At 38.4% G+C, this 18,064-nt stretch overlaps 1 protein-coding gene across 6 annotated transcripts in view; it reads right to left on the bottom strand.

Annotated features, from left to right (window-relative positions):
- Positions 1–18,064, bottom strand: part of RAPGEF2 (Rap guanine nucleotide exchange factor 2) — a 320,476-nt gene that overhangs the window by 185,599 nt on the left and 116,813 nt on the right. For all 6 annotated transcript variants that reach the window (XM_034772696.1, XM_034772690.1, XM_034772694.1 and 3 more), the window contains exon 3: positions 16,560–16,616. In XM_034772696.1, coding sequence (XP_034628587.1) covers positions 16,560–16,616 — 57 coding nt within the window. The remainder of the gene's footprint in view (positions 1–16,559; positions 16,617–18,064) is intronic.

Genomic DNA, 18,064 nt, shown 5'->3' with positions numbered 1-18,064 from the left:
TAAGATGTGTGTCAATGGAAACATGTCGTGCTTACTGTTCCTTGCATACCAGAAACAAACTGGTGTTTTCTTCCCCAGGCATGTTGTCAAGGATCTCTATTCTCTTTTTTTACTGATATGAATAGGCACTGAGAAATGGTGGCAACAGAAGTTTGAATAAAACTGAAAACAAATTAGGAAAAATAAAGAAAGCTTTAATCTGACTGAAAAGCTGAATTAGAGACAGACTGTAGAAAAATACAGAAACATGAGCATGAACTGAGGGAAAGAAACATGAGCATGAACTAAGAACAGCTAGCATGGTGCAGTAGAGGAAGTTTGCAAGTACACAAACTGATCTATGATGGCAGACACAGCAAAATATGAAAATAGGACTTGGAATTTCTGTTTTAAGATTAAGAACTTCTCAGAAATGGAAGCAGTGGAAGGAAAAGCTCACGTTGCACGTTGAAATGACAGTTTCTGAAAAGGAAAAGCTGAAAGTCAAACTAAATTATTTGATTATAAATCAGGATAGGGATATTTCAAATATCTTGGGCCCTGAACTGCCCAGAAGCAACACAAATTAAAGTCTCTGTGTATGTCTTCACTGCAGAGTACTAACAAGCACTCTTATGGTGATCTCCACGTAGAAGAAAAATTATCTTTACTGTTACTAGTATGCACAAGGTTGTAAGTATGTCAACCCTGGGGGACTGTTTTTTATATCCAAAGGGTATTCTGGTTTTTATTTATATAAATATATAGAAAACTATGCTTAGATTTATTTGAATTTTAAGGAAAGTCTTTCAAGTCACTCTTTCTGTGACCACCAACCTCACTTCCTATAATAAATGTTATGTAGACAATGAGTAAATAACCTGTTATTGGTGACTTGTGCAATCTGCACCCTAAACTTATCTAAAGCTAGAATACACTAGACTTGATACTATTTCACAGCTATATTTTTGGTACTGCTCAACATTATCTTCTTTGTGATGGTTTGTGGCACCACTTAAGAATATTGAATTACCAAGCAAAAGAAAGCCATAAAAGAATTGATGCATAAATAGGTCAAAGTTTCAGGAACAATCACTCTGAGACATGGCAAATTTTGCCATATAATCAACATTTGGGACATCTGATTTTCTCTTTGCTTTCTCTCCTCTCCACCCACTTCCCCTACACCCATCACTCCTTCCTCCCTTCCAACATTGCCTCTATGAGGTTTAACAGAATCTAAACTGATTTTTTCTTTAATTACAATTGCTGATTTTGGATGTGGGTGAGACATTATGGCATTATGAGAAGTAAGTGGTGAGTAGGGGTGCTGGGTAAGGAACCTGCTGGTCAGAGTTATGGAGGGAATTTCTTGGCTGTTGGGTGGGATAGGATTGCTCCCCTTCACCCCAAATCCCCACCAGCACAGTATTGTGCTCCTGGTAGCTCTGTTCAAGAGGCTATAGAGCCAGCTCCACAGCCTTTTGAAATGGTGCTTCCCTTGGACTCAGCATAGTAGGTGAGAAGCTCCACTTTAATTGTGTTGGAGAAGTGATGAGGTCTGGACAGCCAGAAAGCAGCAGAAGAGAGGAAGGGCAGGGAAAGGAGCAGAGCATCTCCATCCCCTCCTTTACTCTCGCTCCCTGCTGCATCTTAACATTAATAATTTCTCAACATGTGGGATGCAAACCAGTGGGCAGCCTTCTCATTACCCACTTCTGGAGTCACATTCTACAGTTTGGACGTATTGCTCACTAGACCATGTATACTCTAGGAACTCTGCAATCACAGCCCCCTGCCTCCAGCCCACCCCACTCCACACTTGCCTTAGGAAATCCACATCCACAAATTGTGGGCTTCCTATAATAATAATAATAATAATAATAAAAACTTAGGAATTCTGCATGGTGCAACAGCTCTTCTGGATTTCTTATGGCACGACTGGCAGTTATGCATGATGCAAGAAGCTCACATCTGGCTACTGCAGACTTAATTGCACCATAATTGCACCCTATGAATCTATGAAAATAGATAATTGCACCCTATGAAACTATGAAAACAGCCAAAGCAATCAGGTCTCATCAATACGAACTGTTTAAAACTGATTTGGAGTATTTAGACCAAGCCATTTTTTAGTTATAACCAGACAACAGATTAACAACAAAATTTTGCCTACCATCTCTCCCAAACATACCTTCTAGTCTCCAGAAAAAAAAAAAAATCTAACCTGGCTAACCTGGCATAAAATCGTATTTGTAAAATCTCTTGTAGATTCATTTCTTTTTGGCAAAAAGGAGTGCATGGGAGAAGAGGATCAAAACCAGTCCTATAGCATGTGGAGGACATGCATCTCTCCCTTAAAAGCTGTTGATGCACTATTATAAGTTACACAACAACTATATTCAATAATATTACAGGGAATGTTTTCCAGGCATTTAGGGAACGATAAGCTTTTGGGAATACTAAAAGCTATTGTTTGTGGTTAAATACAGTCTTTGAAGTAACAGATCATTATTGCAGAAACTCTAATATTACAGTATTGTGCAGACACAGGTTTGAAAGCAGCACTAAAATGGGCACAACAAGACAATGCATTTTTAAGTTAAGCTCTCTGACACCAAGGTGTGTGCATTAATAGCCCACTCCTGCAATACACTGAGCACCCACAACTGACCCGACAGGAGGTGCGCAGCACCTTGCAGGATCAGGCCCAAAGCAAGGAAAAAGCTTTTAACAATGCTATTTGGAAATGAAGTTTTTCAGTAATTCATCTACAGGTGAAAAAAGCAGCTTATTCAGACCACAAACCAGCAAAGAATCCTCTAGTTCCCCAAACCAATTCTCATCAGATGTTACTTAGATTACACAACTAGGTGATATAATAAGGTCCAGGTGAAAAGAGAATATATATATTTTAAACACACACTAAACCAGGCATTCTTTCTTATGGACCGTCTAATTCCGATCTCATTCACGCTAGTTTTACATTGACTTCAGCTGAGGTATTCCTGAGTTACACAGTGAAATTCAGTAGTAAGGCACAGAACAATGAGCAAATGCTGAAACACACAATATGTACCAGTAGTTGTTCTTTGCATTAAAAGATTGTTTAGACTAAGTCATCTAGATAAAGACGACCACGAAAATCTGCAATTACTAAAAGAAATCATTCTGCAAATACTATTATCCTCTAATGTAGGTGCACAATCAAGGTCCCATGTATTTTGTATTAAGCTTGACCCTACTTCTGCGGCAAGACACCCTGCATTCTGCAGCACTTTTGTGCATAAGACTGGAGATTCTGCAGAGGCTTCAGGTAAATTTTAAAAATTAGGTTAATATGAATATGAAAATGAATATAATCACTATAGTATATCCTTATTTAATGTGATACTAAATCCAGTTTATTTTATGCTACTACTTCCTTTTTAATTTTCAACATAACATAGAATTTTGTATTGTAAAAGCTTATTTGCATTTAGGAAGTTATTAGGAGGAAGCTGGAGATTTTGGCAGTTGGGTAAGACATGTTGGGCTTCTGGTAACCCAATAGGCAGTTTGAGTTTGTAGGATAAGCACATTAGCTAATGGTTAAATTATCAGCACTGAAATAGTTAACAGCGTCACTGATACCTGCATCACTAATCACCTCACTGAGATGAATAGGGCAGTTCAGACTTCTCAGAGCTATTGTTCTGTGATGCATCAGGCAGATAGTAGTACTCCACCAGTTTACACTGTTCATATTTGGTAGGTTCTCTTTGCAACCACAATGGCTACATTTTTTTAAAAACAAGAGCTTAGATGCGGATGTAAAATTCTGGAGCATGGGTAGCTTCGGTGGCTTCCACAGCCACAGATTGAGTATATGGGGTGGTAAGTGTAGTGCTTGTCCAGTCAGTTCACAGTTAGGGGAACCATTACAGTTTCTGCAGAAAAAACACTCTGGTCAGGTGATCAGAGCAAATTACAAGGAAGACCATTTACAAGCCCCTTTTTGCCTGTAAGCACCCATTAATGTGGAGTTAGCTGAGGCGGAATGGATACTGGTGGCCTTTCCAAAAGTATCCATTACAGCAGGGGTGGGCAAACTTTTTGGCCCAAGGGCCATGTCTAGGTGGGGAAATTGCATGCAGGACCGTGAATGTAGTGCTGGGGCAGGGGCTTGGGGTGCGGTGTGCAGGAAGGGGCTCAGGGCAAGGGGTTGGGGTACAGGAGGGGGTGCAGAGTGTGGGAGGGTACTCAGGGCAGGGGATTGGGGTGCAGGGAGGGGTGCGGAGTGCAGTGGGGGCTCAGGGCAAGGGTTGGGATGCAGGAGGGGTGCAGGGTGAGGCAGGGGTTTGGGTGCAGAAGGGGGTTCAGGTGCAGAAGGGGTGCGATGGGGGCTCAGAGCAGGGTGTTGGGGTGCAGGAGGGGTGCAGAAGGGGTTCAGAGTGTGGGCTCCGGCCCGGCTTACTGGGATGGAAGTGGCCGGTACCACATCCCTACTGCCCCTGGGGGCGAGAGGAGCTCAGAGAGCTCCGTGCGCTGCCCTCGCCCGCGGGTACCTCCCCAGAAGCTCCCCTTGGCTGCGGTTCCCTGTTCCCAGGGGCCGCGGTGACATGGTGCCGACCACTTCCGGGAATGGCGCAGGGCCAGGGCAGGCAGGTAGCCTGCCTTAGCGCCACAGTGCCACGGGGGTGGCAATCCCGCAGGCCAGATCCAAAGCCCTGTCAGGCCGGATCGGCCCACAGGCCATAGTTTGCCCACCCAAGCACTACAGGGAGCTTCTTGAGGTAAATTATGTGGAGTACAGTAATAGGTTAACCTTTCAGTCAATCTGATGTTAGAAAGTCCACTGACCTCAATTAATATATGGCAACAAGGAGATAGTTCTTCAGATTGTGACATTGCTTAAAGACAAAAGGTGAGACTAATATTACAGAAAGGAACAAGTGTTTGACATATGCTGTTTTTGTTTTTTTTTCAAAAACCACTCACTTCTCTCTTGCTCCATGTAACATGAATTCCAGGAGGTGGAATTGTTTGATACATCACCAGCTGGAAATGACACCTGCATGTTTGTTTTAAGAAGAGGGCTCCAGATTCTTCTGTATTTATGGAACTTCCAACTACCACAGTGGACAGTTTTTACCAATACGGATAACTGAAAGTCCACAGAGGCATTCTGCTGGTGGAACAGTGTCAATAAAGGAGGGGGCGGGGTGTCTGTCATTCTGTGAGCTGGTTTATTTTGACCAACAGGAAGTCAGGGTTTTATTGATAAGAGTCAAAATCAAATGTGGATGCAGGCAAGGATGTGCCAAAATATGGCAAGTTTCGCCAACCAAACTTTGGTGCATAGAGTGGTCCTAACAGTCGGAGAAGAATGGGTATGGACCTGGGAAGCAAATAACCCCCAAACTTAGAAATATCAAGCTAACGTTTTAGAATCATAGAATATCAGGGTTGGAAGGGACCTCAGGAGATCATCTAGTACAACCCCCCTGCTCAAAGCAGGATAAATCCCAAGACAGGTGTTATTTTGTTGGGTTGGTTTTTTTTTGTTTGGTTGTTTGGTTGGGTTTTTTTGCGCTTATCCCATGATTGCAAAATGCCTCCTATATGTTCAAATGCAAAAGGTGCAAGCTGCCAAAAGCACCAGCTTCCCATTACAACTTCTACAATGCAGACTAGGTATTGATAAAAATCTGCAGCATTCTGAATGCAGTGTTGTAACTGTGTAAAATTGAGTTTAACATAAAAACACAAAACTGCTATTATGCTGATTTAATTCATGCTTTATATCCAATAAAGTGATATTTTATTTTAAATTAAGCTATTGTGGAATTTCCATTCTATTGTATCTCAACACTGCAGACACCAGGGACTTGCTGAAACATTTAGATTCACCTTGCCACAGTGTATGCAAGCCCTTGATTTACAGGAATTATGGACTTGTAAAAGGAACTCCAGAGTCAGGGTTCTAACCTGCTTTCCATTAGATGCATGACTATGGTTCCCTCTCCAACTTTCTCAAAGAAGTCCTTTTTACTTGAATATGAGGTCTGTAGCTAGAGGAAATTTTTTTTCCACCTGCAAAACTTGAGATAAATCAGACAAGTCATTTCTGAAACATGGAACTTTGAGACATGACTTTGTAAAGTTGTCACGCAAATAACTGTTTGGAAACGAAGTTTCTTTTTATTGAACAGTCCCTGATGACATCAAAAGCACACTTCTAATTGCTGATAAGGTCAGATGCTTTTTTCGGGACTTCTTCACAATACATTTTCTAATATATGAATGCTCTCCCAGATACAGAGATATTCATAAAATTCAAAGGTCTGGTAGAGTTTATAAAGCTCTTCCCACACATGGCTGTACTGGCTGAGCTCATAAGCTCCACTTATCACATTGCTGTGATTCAAGGAAGTTGTAGACTCTCCCATTGAGCTTGTAGTATTCAGACAGCCAAACTGATCAAGCTGAAAGATTAAAAATTCTGCTGTGAGAGTATCTGATTTTAATATTATATTGTCCTGTGTTTAATTGAAAAACATGTATTTTCTTTACATCATGAGTTGCTTGCCCAAGTGATGCAATAGCTACAACTTCCACCTTGTCCCCACAATCTCTGGGACAGATATGGTACCTGAAACGACTTTAAACATTTTTCAATTGACTAGGTTCAACATAACTGTTAAGGTTCAAGGTGGGTTTCTATTTAGCAAAGTACGTCATAATTTCAGGTTTCTGAAAGAGAACCCATACAACATTTTAACTTTTATTATAAACCCAATCAACACACACAGCATTCATGCATGTTTTCCTTGGACATGCCACATTAAGGCCAGGGACTGTAGACAATGGCTCACATAAAATAGTTTTAGCACCATCTGTAAAATTATTTGGATTTGTTATTTGGATATGCATGCCTTCATTAGAAATACTCGCCTCACCTGGGTGATAGCCAGGACACTAAATACTATAGTTTTTGAGCCAGAGTGATTCAAAATTATAACCAAGCCTTGACCTTCAAGGTTCTGGACCGAACAAACTGCCGAATACCCTCAATCCCTGGGAAGTCACTGGAAATTAAGGTACTACTCAGTACCTTGTGGAACTCAACAAATTACGTGTGTATTCTTTAGCAAGACTTTCCTGAACATGGCCTAAAATTTCTTTTTCTCTGTTAAAATAGTGCCATAGATTTAAATGGCCCACTTAAATATTTGATTCTCCACTCCTGTCACAAATAGCATCAATATAAATACAATCGTTGTAATAATGGATTAAGAGTTAGGTCAGTAGTGTAGTAGAACTGAAGATAAAATATTTAGGACCCAATCTTGCAAACACTTAAGCACATGTTTAACTTTATGCATGTGAGTTTTTCCATTGGTTTAACTGAGATAATGTGTGTGTAAAGTTAAATACATTCATAAATGCCTGCATGATCATATCCTTAGTCTGATGGAAATCAAATCAGCAGAGTGCTTTCATGTATTCACGCCCTGGATTGTAAACTTGAGAACCTCTACCCTGAAGGGGAGGGAGAAGGCTTAAAGAGATTTACTTTCCCTTCAAGTTTCATAACCTAGGCTCCATAAAGACCATCAACTAAATAGCATACCTATAACTTCCAGAAGACACTGAGAGAATCAGTCTAAACTTTAAGAGGTGGTCTTGCATTTCCTAACCCATTTCCGACTTGCCAAGGTTACAAGGGCAGCAAGAGCCTAGAGAAATACATCTTCCTTGACTCTGGCAGGAAACGTGGAACCCTCAGGAAATCACTACGCTTCCAACAATCTAAAGGTTTGCCCACACACCAAAATTGTACCTCTTAACCATAGAGTTATAGTTAAAGCAGTACAACTCTACTTTTGTGCGACTGCAGTTATCCCAGTGCTTTGCATTGGAAGATTTATTGGTTTAACTACCGCCCCCACACACACCCCCCAAACAGTGATACCAATAAATACATTGTGTGTAAACCACGCCTCAGAACAGGTTCAAGACAATTGAAGTTGCTCCTCAGTTATATGGACTGGGATATGTATACCCAGACTCCTCTTTGTTGAGAGATGTTTGGAAAATAAGAAAAGACTACTTGTGTTCCAACATCTATTTTGAATAAGCAGAAAAGATGGGAGAGAATTAGTCCAAGCCATAGGAGAGAAGTTGACATATTAGAAATGAGAAACACCTTTCCAGTGTCAAGTATCAGACATTACATGATGAAATTAAAGGAGAGCTTATTCTATAAACCCATACTTTGAGGGTGTTAGTTTCTTCAGATTCATCTCTCATGTGTTTGGGTTTTCCTCACACATGTAGTTCTGAAGATAACCGCTTTTTCCTTGCCCATCTCATTATAGTCAACATCTGTGTGTAGACAGCTGTTTTGGGGCCCTCCTTTGTTTATGTAAGCCACTACTATAGTATTAGATGTTTCCCTTGAAGTGATTGGTGATATTGCATTGCAAAAAAACTTCCACATTTTTCAATATTTTCCCAGGTACTCAGCTACCATCTTACCTGAGTTGTTTGATCACTGGCACATTATCTGCAATAACAAGGTGAGTTGTTCGTGTTTGCAACTGGTCTGTCAACTAACTTATAATAATAATTGGCCATCGGATATCTGCCACATCACCACACTTGAGCTCCTGTTGCTATATGTAAGCAGTGTTTAAAGAATAAGGTACATCCCAAACAAAGCAATATGTACTGAAGGTACAACTGATGGTCCACGTGTCAGCTACAACCCTACCTGTCCTCTCCCTACCGCAAATACCTGAATATTTTAACTTGATGTATATTAACCAAATAATTATATTGCTGTTGTATATTTTTCCTTATCTGTCAACCTTATACCAAATTTAACAATATAGAAAGATCGCAAACATCAGAAGGCCTTCTCTTAAGTAAAATGGGCAACAAAAAAAGGCGTTCCTAGCTATCATTAAACTTGTGATTTTTAAGTGGCATTTCTGTTTAAACTGATGTCCACAGTTGTGACTCGCTGATTAAATGAGATGAAATTTGGCAAAATTTGGCTCTTGGTATCTAAAAATGTAAACACAGGACATACAAAACACTAGGTCAACACTTCAAGAAATAATTTCTTTGTAGATTTCTGCACACATAACCAATGCATCTTTCTCTGAAAGATCTCGACAGTATTCTTCTATCTTTTTCTAATCACCAAAAATAGCACCAGTTACTGTAAGAACAGCATAAAACAGATTTTGTAATATAAAAAGTAAGCCTCTACAGAGATAGGTACTTGTAAAACAGCTTATATAAGTCTGTTTTTAACAATTAGTGAACAAGCTTTTTCATACCTGTCTATAGGCAATGAGCAGCCACGTTTCCCTGCATAAATGACCTAACATTGCATAAGATTGATATTAAAATGTTCAGCAATTATACACCACTTGAGATTACAGATAGAAATTCAGGGAAAAAAAGCAGTAGACTCTTTTCTTAACAAAATTCCATGCTAATTTACTGGCAAAACTGTGATGGAAGTGGTATATGATTACATAATCCTACATACAGATTTTATGGACACAGTCCTACTACTTAGTAAGTCCTATGCCCAGGCATTATTTGTCTAAAACTACCTGTTATTCCCAGCACTGCTGCAACAATAAAATATTACTGTCTTTAGTCAAACATTTATCAGAAAAAAGAAGGTGCAACCTATAATTCTTGTAGAAGCCTTAATTTCAATTTGACAAAAGGCTCACAAAGCACATCTAAAACAATAATGTAAAAAAATCTAGTAGAACTCATTGTACTGCAATGAATTCTCTATACTATTAAGTCTTTATTCAATAATATTATCTATGCAGAATCAACTATCAAGTCCTTGAATGTATTTGTCCTAATGGCAGATAGTGGCTAAGAAGCTCCCCATGGCAAATGCCCTCCCAATAAAAGATATAAACATGAAATCCTGATTTACTGCAGTGCAGACTTGGCAGGATCCCAGTACAACTTTGCCAGCTGTCTGGCTATCAGAAGGTATAATACACCTTCAGGAGAGCAAAAAAGCAATAAACCAGCCGTCCTGCAATGACTCTCTGCATTATTAAATATCTTGTTGGATGACTTTCACAGGAGCCTATAGAAGCACAAGGAGAATGAATATATATTTCCTGAAGAGGTCTATCTGAAAATCAGTATGCTGATCCAGGCAAAAGTTTCAAAACAGACTTAATCCTAAGCATGATGTTTATTTAGAGGGCTTTTAATCAATCATTTGCAAAATGTCTTCTGTAGCCTTGGAAATACAGGAGTTAAGAGGAAATCTGTTACTAACTCTGAAATCAAGGATCTTCACTGAGCATTAAGGACAGTAAATTCTGAAATATTTCCAAAGCCTCCATGAAGACACACACAATGTTCGGAAAAAATAAGTTTAGAGTAAGAGCAGAGCGAAGTGTCAAAGAAAACAAGAGGAAAAATTATACTGGGAACCTAAAATATCAAGCATGGAAATTTTGACTTCTCTCAAACATCCCAGACCTTTCCCCAGTATGTAAATGGTGCACAGTATAAGTCTGGACTATTAAATGTTAATTAACAAAGCATTAAATTTGAAATGTAAATTTAAAAAGAGTCATGTCTATTTAGAGTACCTTGTCCAGGCTAAGAGTCACCACAAACACTAAGGGCCACATTATTCCTTGTATGCATCCACCTCCCACGCCATAGCTATGTCAGACTATGCATAGATGGAGGAGCTCCTTCATTAGCCCCACCCTCTTGCATATGCTGCCTCTGCCCTATTGACCAATCCTGAAGACACTCAGGTTGGCAAGAAGGGGTGATGGAGGTGCTACTGGCTGCTCTACTGTAGGATCCAAAGAATCACTCAGGGGAGCACATACAAATAAGTTCTCCACACTCATCCCCAAGAACCTTCTAAATCCTTTGCCTCACCTCTCATTGCACAGGATTCATGGATATCACACAGACCTATAGCTACAATGAAATAGCTAGGGTTTTTTGTTTTTGTTTTTAAGAACAGCTGCTATGTGTCCTCAGCTACTTTTCAAAATGTTTTAATACACAAGTTCCAAAATATATTAAACTATATTAATTTTGATTCTATGTAAAATCTTTATTTCAATTAGATTTTGCTTATGAGAATTGGAGAGGACAGCAGTTAGGGAGCAAGATCTGTGAATAGGTCTTTAAGCATGCTTCCTTCTCCCAAACGCCACCCTTCTCCAGGGGTTGCTGGGGTCCGCACACAGATATGAAACATCCAATGATTGCTTCTCTTACTATTTGTCAACAGCTACATTTTGGGGCTGTCAGCTAGTAGCACTCCATGGGCCTTTTAAGTTACTTCATACCTTCCTCCCTGCCATCCCTCTCTCCAGCTAATTAGGGTCTACACATATGCAGGGCATCCACAATTTCATTTCAGTGGACCCAGAGGCTGCATGCAGAAGGAAAAGGGAAGATTTTGGCAGCTGCAAAGACACTATGCCACATATTGTAAAAGGGCTAGGGACCTGGCCCTACTTAAAAAACAAAAAAAAACCCGGAATCCTGTAAAGACCCAGTAGCGGGTTTCACTGAGTTGCAGCACCCCAGACGAGGTCATTCTGTGATATCACAGCTACAGAACAAGAGCATTTGGATCTAATCTTAGAACACAGAGCTGCCCAATGGGAGCACAGGTAAAAATCCTTTTCTCCCCATATATGATATTGCTTTCAACTTATGAAAAATTAAAACTACGGTACATTCACCACAGAAATATCACTTACCAACAGCTACCAACCATACTCTAGTATTAGCAATTCCATAGTTATTTCTTACTTCAAATGACAAACTCTATTTTTTTTTCTTTCTTAAAAGAAGATGTAGGATGGGGGAAATGAAAGATGGGAGACTGAAGAATAGTTTTGCAGCTAAACATTTCAGTAAGAGATACAGAAAATCAGCCAACAAATTGTAAGTTCTCTTTTGAACTACACCCCTACCGCGATATAACGCTGTTCTCGGGAGCCAAAAAAATCTTACCACGTTATAGGTGTACCGTGTTATATTGAACTTGCTTTGATCCACCAGAGTGTGCAGCCCCGCCCCCCCGGATCACTGCTTTACCGCGTTATAGCCAAATTCGTGTTATATCAGGTCGCATTATATCGAGATAGAGGTGTACCTGAAACTGTGGGTCTTCAGTTTAGCAAAACAACTGATTCGACTCCACCTATCATTTAGAAGTCTTCTCAAGTCACCTTTTGTGTAGTAATGTATGTATTTATTTTTTAGTCAAATAATGTCCATCACTGAAGACAGATTAAGTTTTTTTACATTAAAAATGCACTTGGTAGGAGAACTAATGGAGTATTGTATTAGGCGGGAAAAAAAGGAAAAATTCCAAATTATTATATTAAAAATTAGGGAATTTTAATAAGTGTTGATGGAAGAAAATTATTCTCATTTAAAATTAGTTCAAAACATTTAACAGGTGGAGAACACTCATCTAAGGCATTTCAATTTTAGGAGGCAACCCTATTGAAACCACTCATCTATAACTAACAATCAAGCTCTGAAATATTTTCTCATTGGCAAGAATTTAAGACGTATTTATCAAATATATTAGTCTTGGAAATTTTGTATTTGATACACATTCTCAGAAAAGAAGTTGGAGAAGGAAAGAGAAGCTAACAAACATGCAGTGGCTAGGAGGATCCTCTTATCAAAGGTCACAAAGTATCAGAGCAACCTGCTTTTTTTAATCAATCATAAAAAGTTAATGCAATAAATTCATCTATAGTTTAACTCCACTGAAGTCAAACACTAGAGGTGAATTTGGCTCAATGTACCCAAGTCATTGTCACCTTTCCAGCATGCTGTTTCAGCCATGTGTGAACTCTGTTGATTTTAATCTGTTTAGATGACAACCTGCCATCAAAATTCAAAATTTTTCTGCCAACATAACTTATTCTGTAACGTATTCAGAGAGGATAAGAGAAGCATGCAAGTTATTTAACTTATTTGAATACACACACATGGACTCCATAGTCTCCTTATAAGAATAAAAACTGCTTCCTAGTAAAACAGAACCTTATTATTAAAACTTTATATTTTAAAGACTCGGCTTTTCAATCTAATCAAAATTAAAATTGTAGGACTAGATCCCCCAAATCATTTTTGGTACACCACTCACTCCCTTCCTCATAACCAAAATCATATGTACAAATGTCAAACTGCATAGCCATATACCATGTATCAACCATGTTCACAAAAAAAAAAAAAAAAAAAAAAAAATTAAAGTTGGGGTTTTTTGTATTTGTATTTTTTAAATTCAGAGAAGTTTTAAAAAAAAGCTTTTATAGTCAGATCCCTCATTTGCCAAATATGGCTGAGCAGATTTAATCTAACTTGATCATAAAAACGAAATTGTATTTTGGCTGCCAAGGTTAAGCTTGATAAATTAAATGGCAACGTATACAACCATTAAAAATTAGGTTTATAAATAAAAATGCTGACCATATCTCATCTATGGCAGTGCCAAGTGTTAATATGATGTAGAGGTGAAGAACAAGAATATTTTTAACAAGTAATATGACAGAATGCAGTAAGCAGAAAAAAATATTTTTTTTTAAATCAGACTTTGGGGTAGGAGTGTCTTGTCAAGCAGGTAACAAAATCAGGTAGGTAGGTAGGTAGGTAGGTAGGTAGGTGTGTGTGTGTGTGTGTGTGTGTGTGTGTGTGTGTGTGTGTGTGTGTGAAAACCTCAAACCTGAATTTTTGCCTCAAAGGCTTTTAGCCCTTCTATCATTAACTTCACATCAAATGAAACTAGTAGAGATGTCTGGCAAATGAAGAATAACTGGAGCTGAACTGCCACTTTTAATAACCTAGTTCCCATGTTAAACAAAGAGATGGCCCTAGGGTTTGAGAATTTGTTGCAGGCACAAACACCCGCTAATAGTAAAGTAAATGCAGATGAGCTAAGTCAATTTTAACAACATGCTCTGTTTTTCCCTTTTGGCCATTTAAAAAAATTAAAGATTTATATAGGTATTATGAATTCTTACTGCTTATTTGTTTTAGGGCAAAGATAAAAATGGATCGCATGGTGGTCAGGTTTTTGATGAATTTTTGGTGTTACAATTTTAAATGTGTACCTCATAACTTTAGATAATAAAACTGGTGCCTCTCCCCTCATGCCTCTCCTCCCCCATGTAGTTCTCTCTCCCCCTTACGTAAGAAAACAAGGCTTCAGTCCTTTATTTAGAAACATGATATTTACAGCGAATGTATGTTGCTTCTATGGGTAGTTTGTTCCACCTGACAGCAAGTATATTGGTTTTCATCTTCACATGAAGAGAAATAAAGATTTAGCTTCCCAATATTGATACATTAAGTTGTGCCTGGGGGAGATCATTCATATATACATGGAAAAAAAGAGGTCAATCAATCATTTATAGCTCAGTCATAGTTGCAGCTACTTCCATAGAGACTTTTTTTAAGTTTATTTTAGAGCTTGTGACAAACCATCACATTGACAGCACTGAAATAATTGAAGCACTATATTGAACATGCCTACTTAAATCCTTGGCCTTTGAGACTACAAAACAAAGGCTACCAGTTGTGAAGTTTTGCACTGTCCACTAGAAAACTGGATTAATGCCCAACTCATTTCATTCAGGTCAAAAATAACTTTTGGTCACTACTGTCCTAGAGATAAGAGTGTCTCTATCACATTACCTAACAACCCTTGAAACACACAGATACAAGGGCTAGTGAGTGCATCTCTTTTACATTTTAATTTTATAACCCTCAATAATACGCACACGTATCTTGCCAGACATATGCTAAGCTTAGGAAGGACACAAAAAAAGAACAAGATTTTCCCCCCATGAGGTTTACCATCAGGGCCGGCTCCAGGTGCTTGGGGACTCTGGAGAGGGGCGACAGGTCCAGCTATTCAGCGGCAATTCGGCGGACGGTCCCTCACTCCCGCTCGGAGCGAAGGACCTTCCGCCGAATTACTGCCACAGATTGCGATCGCGGCTGTTTGGGGTGCCCAAAACCCTGGAGCCGGCCCTGTTTACCATACCGAAATAAGATGGAAATTAACTAAACTTACAAGTGTACTGAAAGTACTAGAATTTCAGAGCCACTCTCAAATAGGATGTAGTGAACATAGGTAGTAGTCAAGGAGAATTTGTCAGATTTCCTTATGGATCCATCTTTGATCTCACAACGTATCAAAATGCTAAACTACAACCTAGCCAATTTTAAAAAATTATTCCAGTACTGTATAGGTTTTCATAAAGTCCAAGTGTGCACATATTGCTCATGCTAAAACCAAAAACATTTTACATTTGTGTGTATAGGAAGATATTGCCAATTAGACCAACTGAATAGAGTGAAAAAAAAGGGTCAGAAGTAAGTAGAAAGGAAAGGCAGAAGATCAAAGTGAAGATAAAGTCACATGAAAGGCCTGACAAAGGGAATCAATGCAAAGGAATGGGAAAGGCACTTCATATTAACCCAGATTTCAGGATTTTCCACTTGCATGTTACATTTTCCTCAGAATATACACCCTGAATCCTTATTTAAGTATTACCACCATAAATTCTGTGAATAGCAGCATTTATTTTATTCACAAAAAAACAAAGACAGGGTGTCTACGATACCTTCCTGAGATTTAGAATCTAGATGATTATTAAACATACGTACACACAAAAATGGAATGCAGTCAAACTAGAATGTAACAAAGACTGCCACCATAAGTTTCACTGATAAAATAGTTATGTACAATCAATCATTTAAGATTACGCTGGCTAGATGATATTAGAGTGTGTTAGATTCTACTGATCTTTATTTTCAGTATACCTTTCTTTAGATACAATTGTTTAGTTTATCCAGTTTCAGACATTATTCCAACCTTACAATCATGAAAATTTAGCATACAAGTATGCTCACCATTCTTTGTCATGATCAATAATGAAAATACAAAAAAATTATTTGCCTGTGCAAAAACAAAATTAGAGGCTCTGGGCCACTGGATTAGAAGAATTTGCAAGGTTGCATTATTCATACACATTTCAACTCATCCACTCATGAACACTGTACTGCATTGCAGGTTACCTGCTTTACATTAAAATCTGGAAAAAAAATTAGCCGGGGAGGGAGAGAGAGAATTAATGGCACACTTAAGGATGTGTGCTGTTAAGAGATCTCTACTGTATCTGAAATGACATCAATTCACATCCCTGCTAATTATTACCCATGCTAGATTTGTTGATCTGGCACCTATGGCAGGAAAAACTGGTCACTACTGCTTTATCTTGATTGATATAAATCCAGGTGACAACTTAATCTGAGGAGATGACATTCCACACCCACTAATTCTCTGCCCTTTCACTGACTACAAAGTTACAACAGTGCACATCAGCTCTATCACTGACACCAGTTTGAACCTGCACATTTCTATGCTACGTGATGAAGTTAAGGTGGCTCATTTGTGTTTACAGAACACACTTTTAATCAGCAAGTTGGAATAAACACACCCTTTAGCATTTTAGTAGAAGAGAGGAAACACTTACTAATACAGAACTTCGTTTGCTTCATGCCTTTCATATCTCACAGTTTCACACATCAGCCTGTAAGAGAAAAAATAAGACAATTTTTTTTCCTTTCACATTTGTTCTCAGCCCTTAATGAAAATATATGTTTAAGTTGTTTACCGACATATCTAAACTGCTGAGTTTACAGTACTGAAATTACCAGTTTACCTAACGTGACTATTAGTGGAATGTAACTTCTCCCATTAAATGCTTAGGCTCTGTAAAATGGGGATAATGATATTGACCTCCTTTATAACATGCTTTGAGATCTGCTGATGAAAAGCACTGTAGAGGAGTTAAGTATTATTTCATTTTTCAGTGTAAGCTACTTCAGAATATAAGGCACATTGTAAGAAAAATAAAGCAATATGCAATAGTGAGCAGATTTCTTTTGTGAGATTTCCAGTACCTGCTTTTTCAGGTCAAGCCAAATATACCTCAAAAAAGTACCTCATGACACTTCTGCCCTTGTCTGAAATTTTGAAGCTTTAGCATAAAATCCCTTGCTAGTTTCCAATTCCAAAAGGGCAGTAAGTTACAAAAAGGTGAAAAGATTTTCCTGCAGGAAAATCCTCTCTCCAGACTTCAGGAAAATCCTTAATGCCCCTTTCACATCCAATACGTGCCACTTTTCCTTCAGGTGCACTTATTTCAAACAAAACTTTCCTAAGTCCTGAGAACAGTAATCTTCCTCTTAGTGATGAAATCAGTGAGGATTCTTAGAACCACTTTATCTTCATAAAATACACAGCATTGTGGCTCAGTGGCTTACACCATTTCTCCCACTCCCCCCCTCCCCCTCCCCAGGTAAATATCGTATACTTACAAAGCAAACTGCAAACAGAAAGGCTACTTGCTGGACAAGTATAAGGAGATTTGCTTAAGAGGCTAATGTGAATATTTTATTAAAACATTAGGAACTATATTTGAATTCCAGGCAGAAATTCTCAGTCGCTAGGGGTGTGATCATTTCTGTTGCAATGAGATGTCTTGCTATATGAAGATGACCCACTAGCTTCTGATGACATATCAAGATAAAGTTTCCCAGTACTATGACCTTCATTCCACCGGGGTGGCTAAAAATTGATTTTTTAAAAAACAAAATTTAAAAAACTAGACTTTAATTTAAGTTATAAGCTTTTTCTCTTTAAAAATAGACATTTAAAATTAAATATGAATTTAATACAAAATATGTTAAGGCCTAAACTTATTTAAATAAATATGCTGAATTGAGGAGCCTCTATCAAAAGCCGAGTTAAAGTTCGTTTTTCTATGTAAAGACAGGATCGGAGAAAAAAATTTAACTTTTGAGGTCAAGCTTTATAAATAAGACAACAGGTCAGCCTAAGTAATTTAGGAGACTGTCTCATTTTCAAGAGACAGAGATGAGACTAGGAATTTAATCTCCAGCCACTTTCACTTAGGCATATTTGAAATTTTTTCTAGGCTGACCTGAAATAATCAATTTAATTCACTGACTTCAG

This window comes from Trachemys scripta, chromosome 5, assembly GCF_013100865.1.
Source record: "Trachemys scripta elegans isolate TJP31775 chromosome 5, CAS_Tse_1.0, whole genome shotgun sequence".
Taxonomy (NCBI): domain Eukaryota; kingdom Metazoa; phylum Chordata; order Testudines; family Emydidae; genus Trachemys; species Trachemys scripta.
Note: the sequence above shows the minus strand (reverse complement) of the source record. Positions and strands in the feature narration are given on the sequence as shown.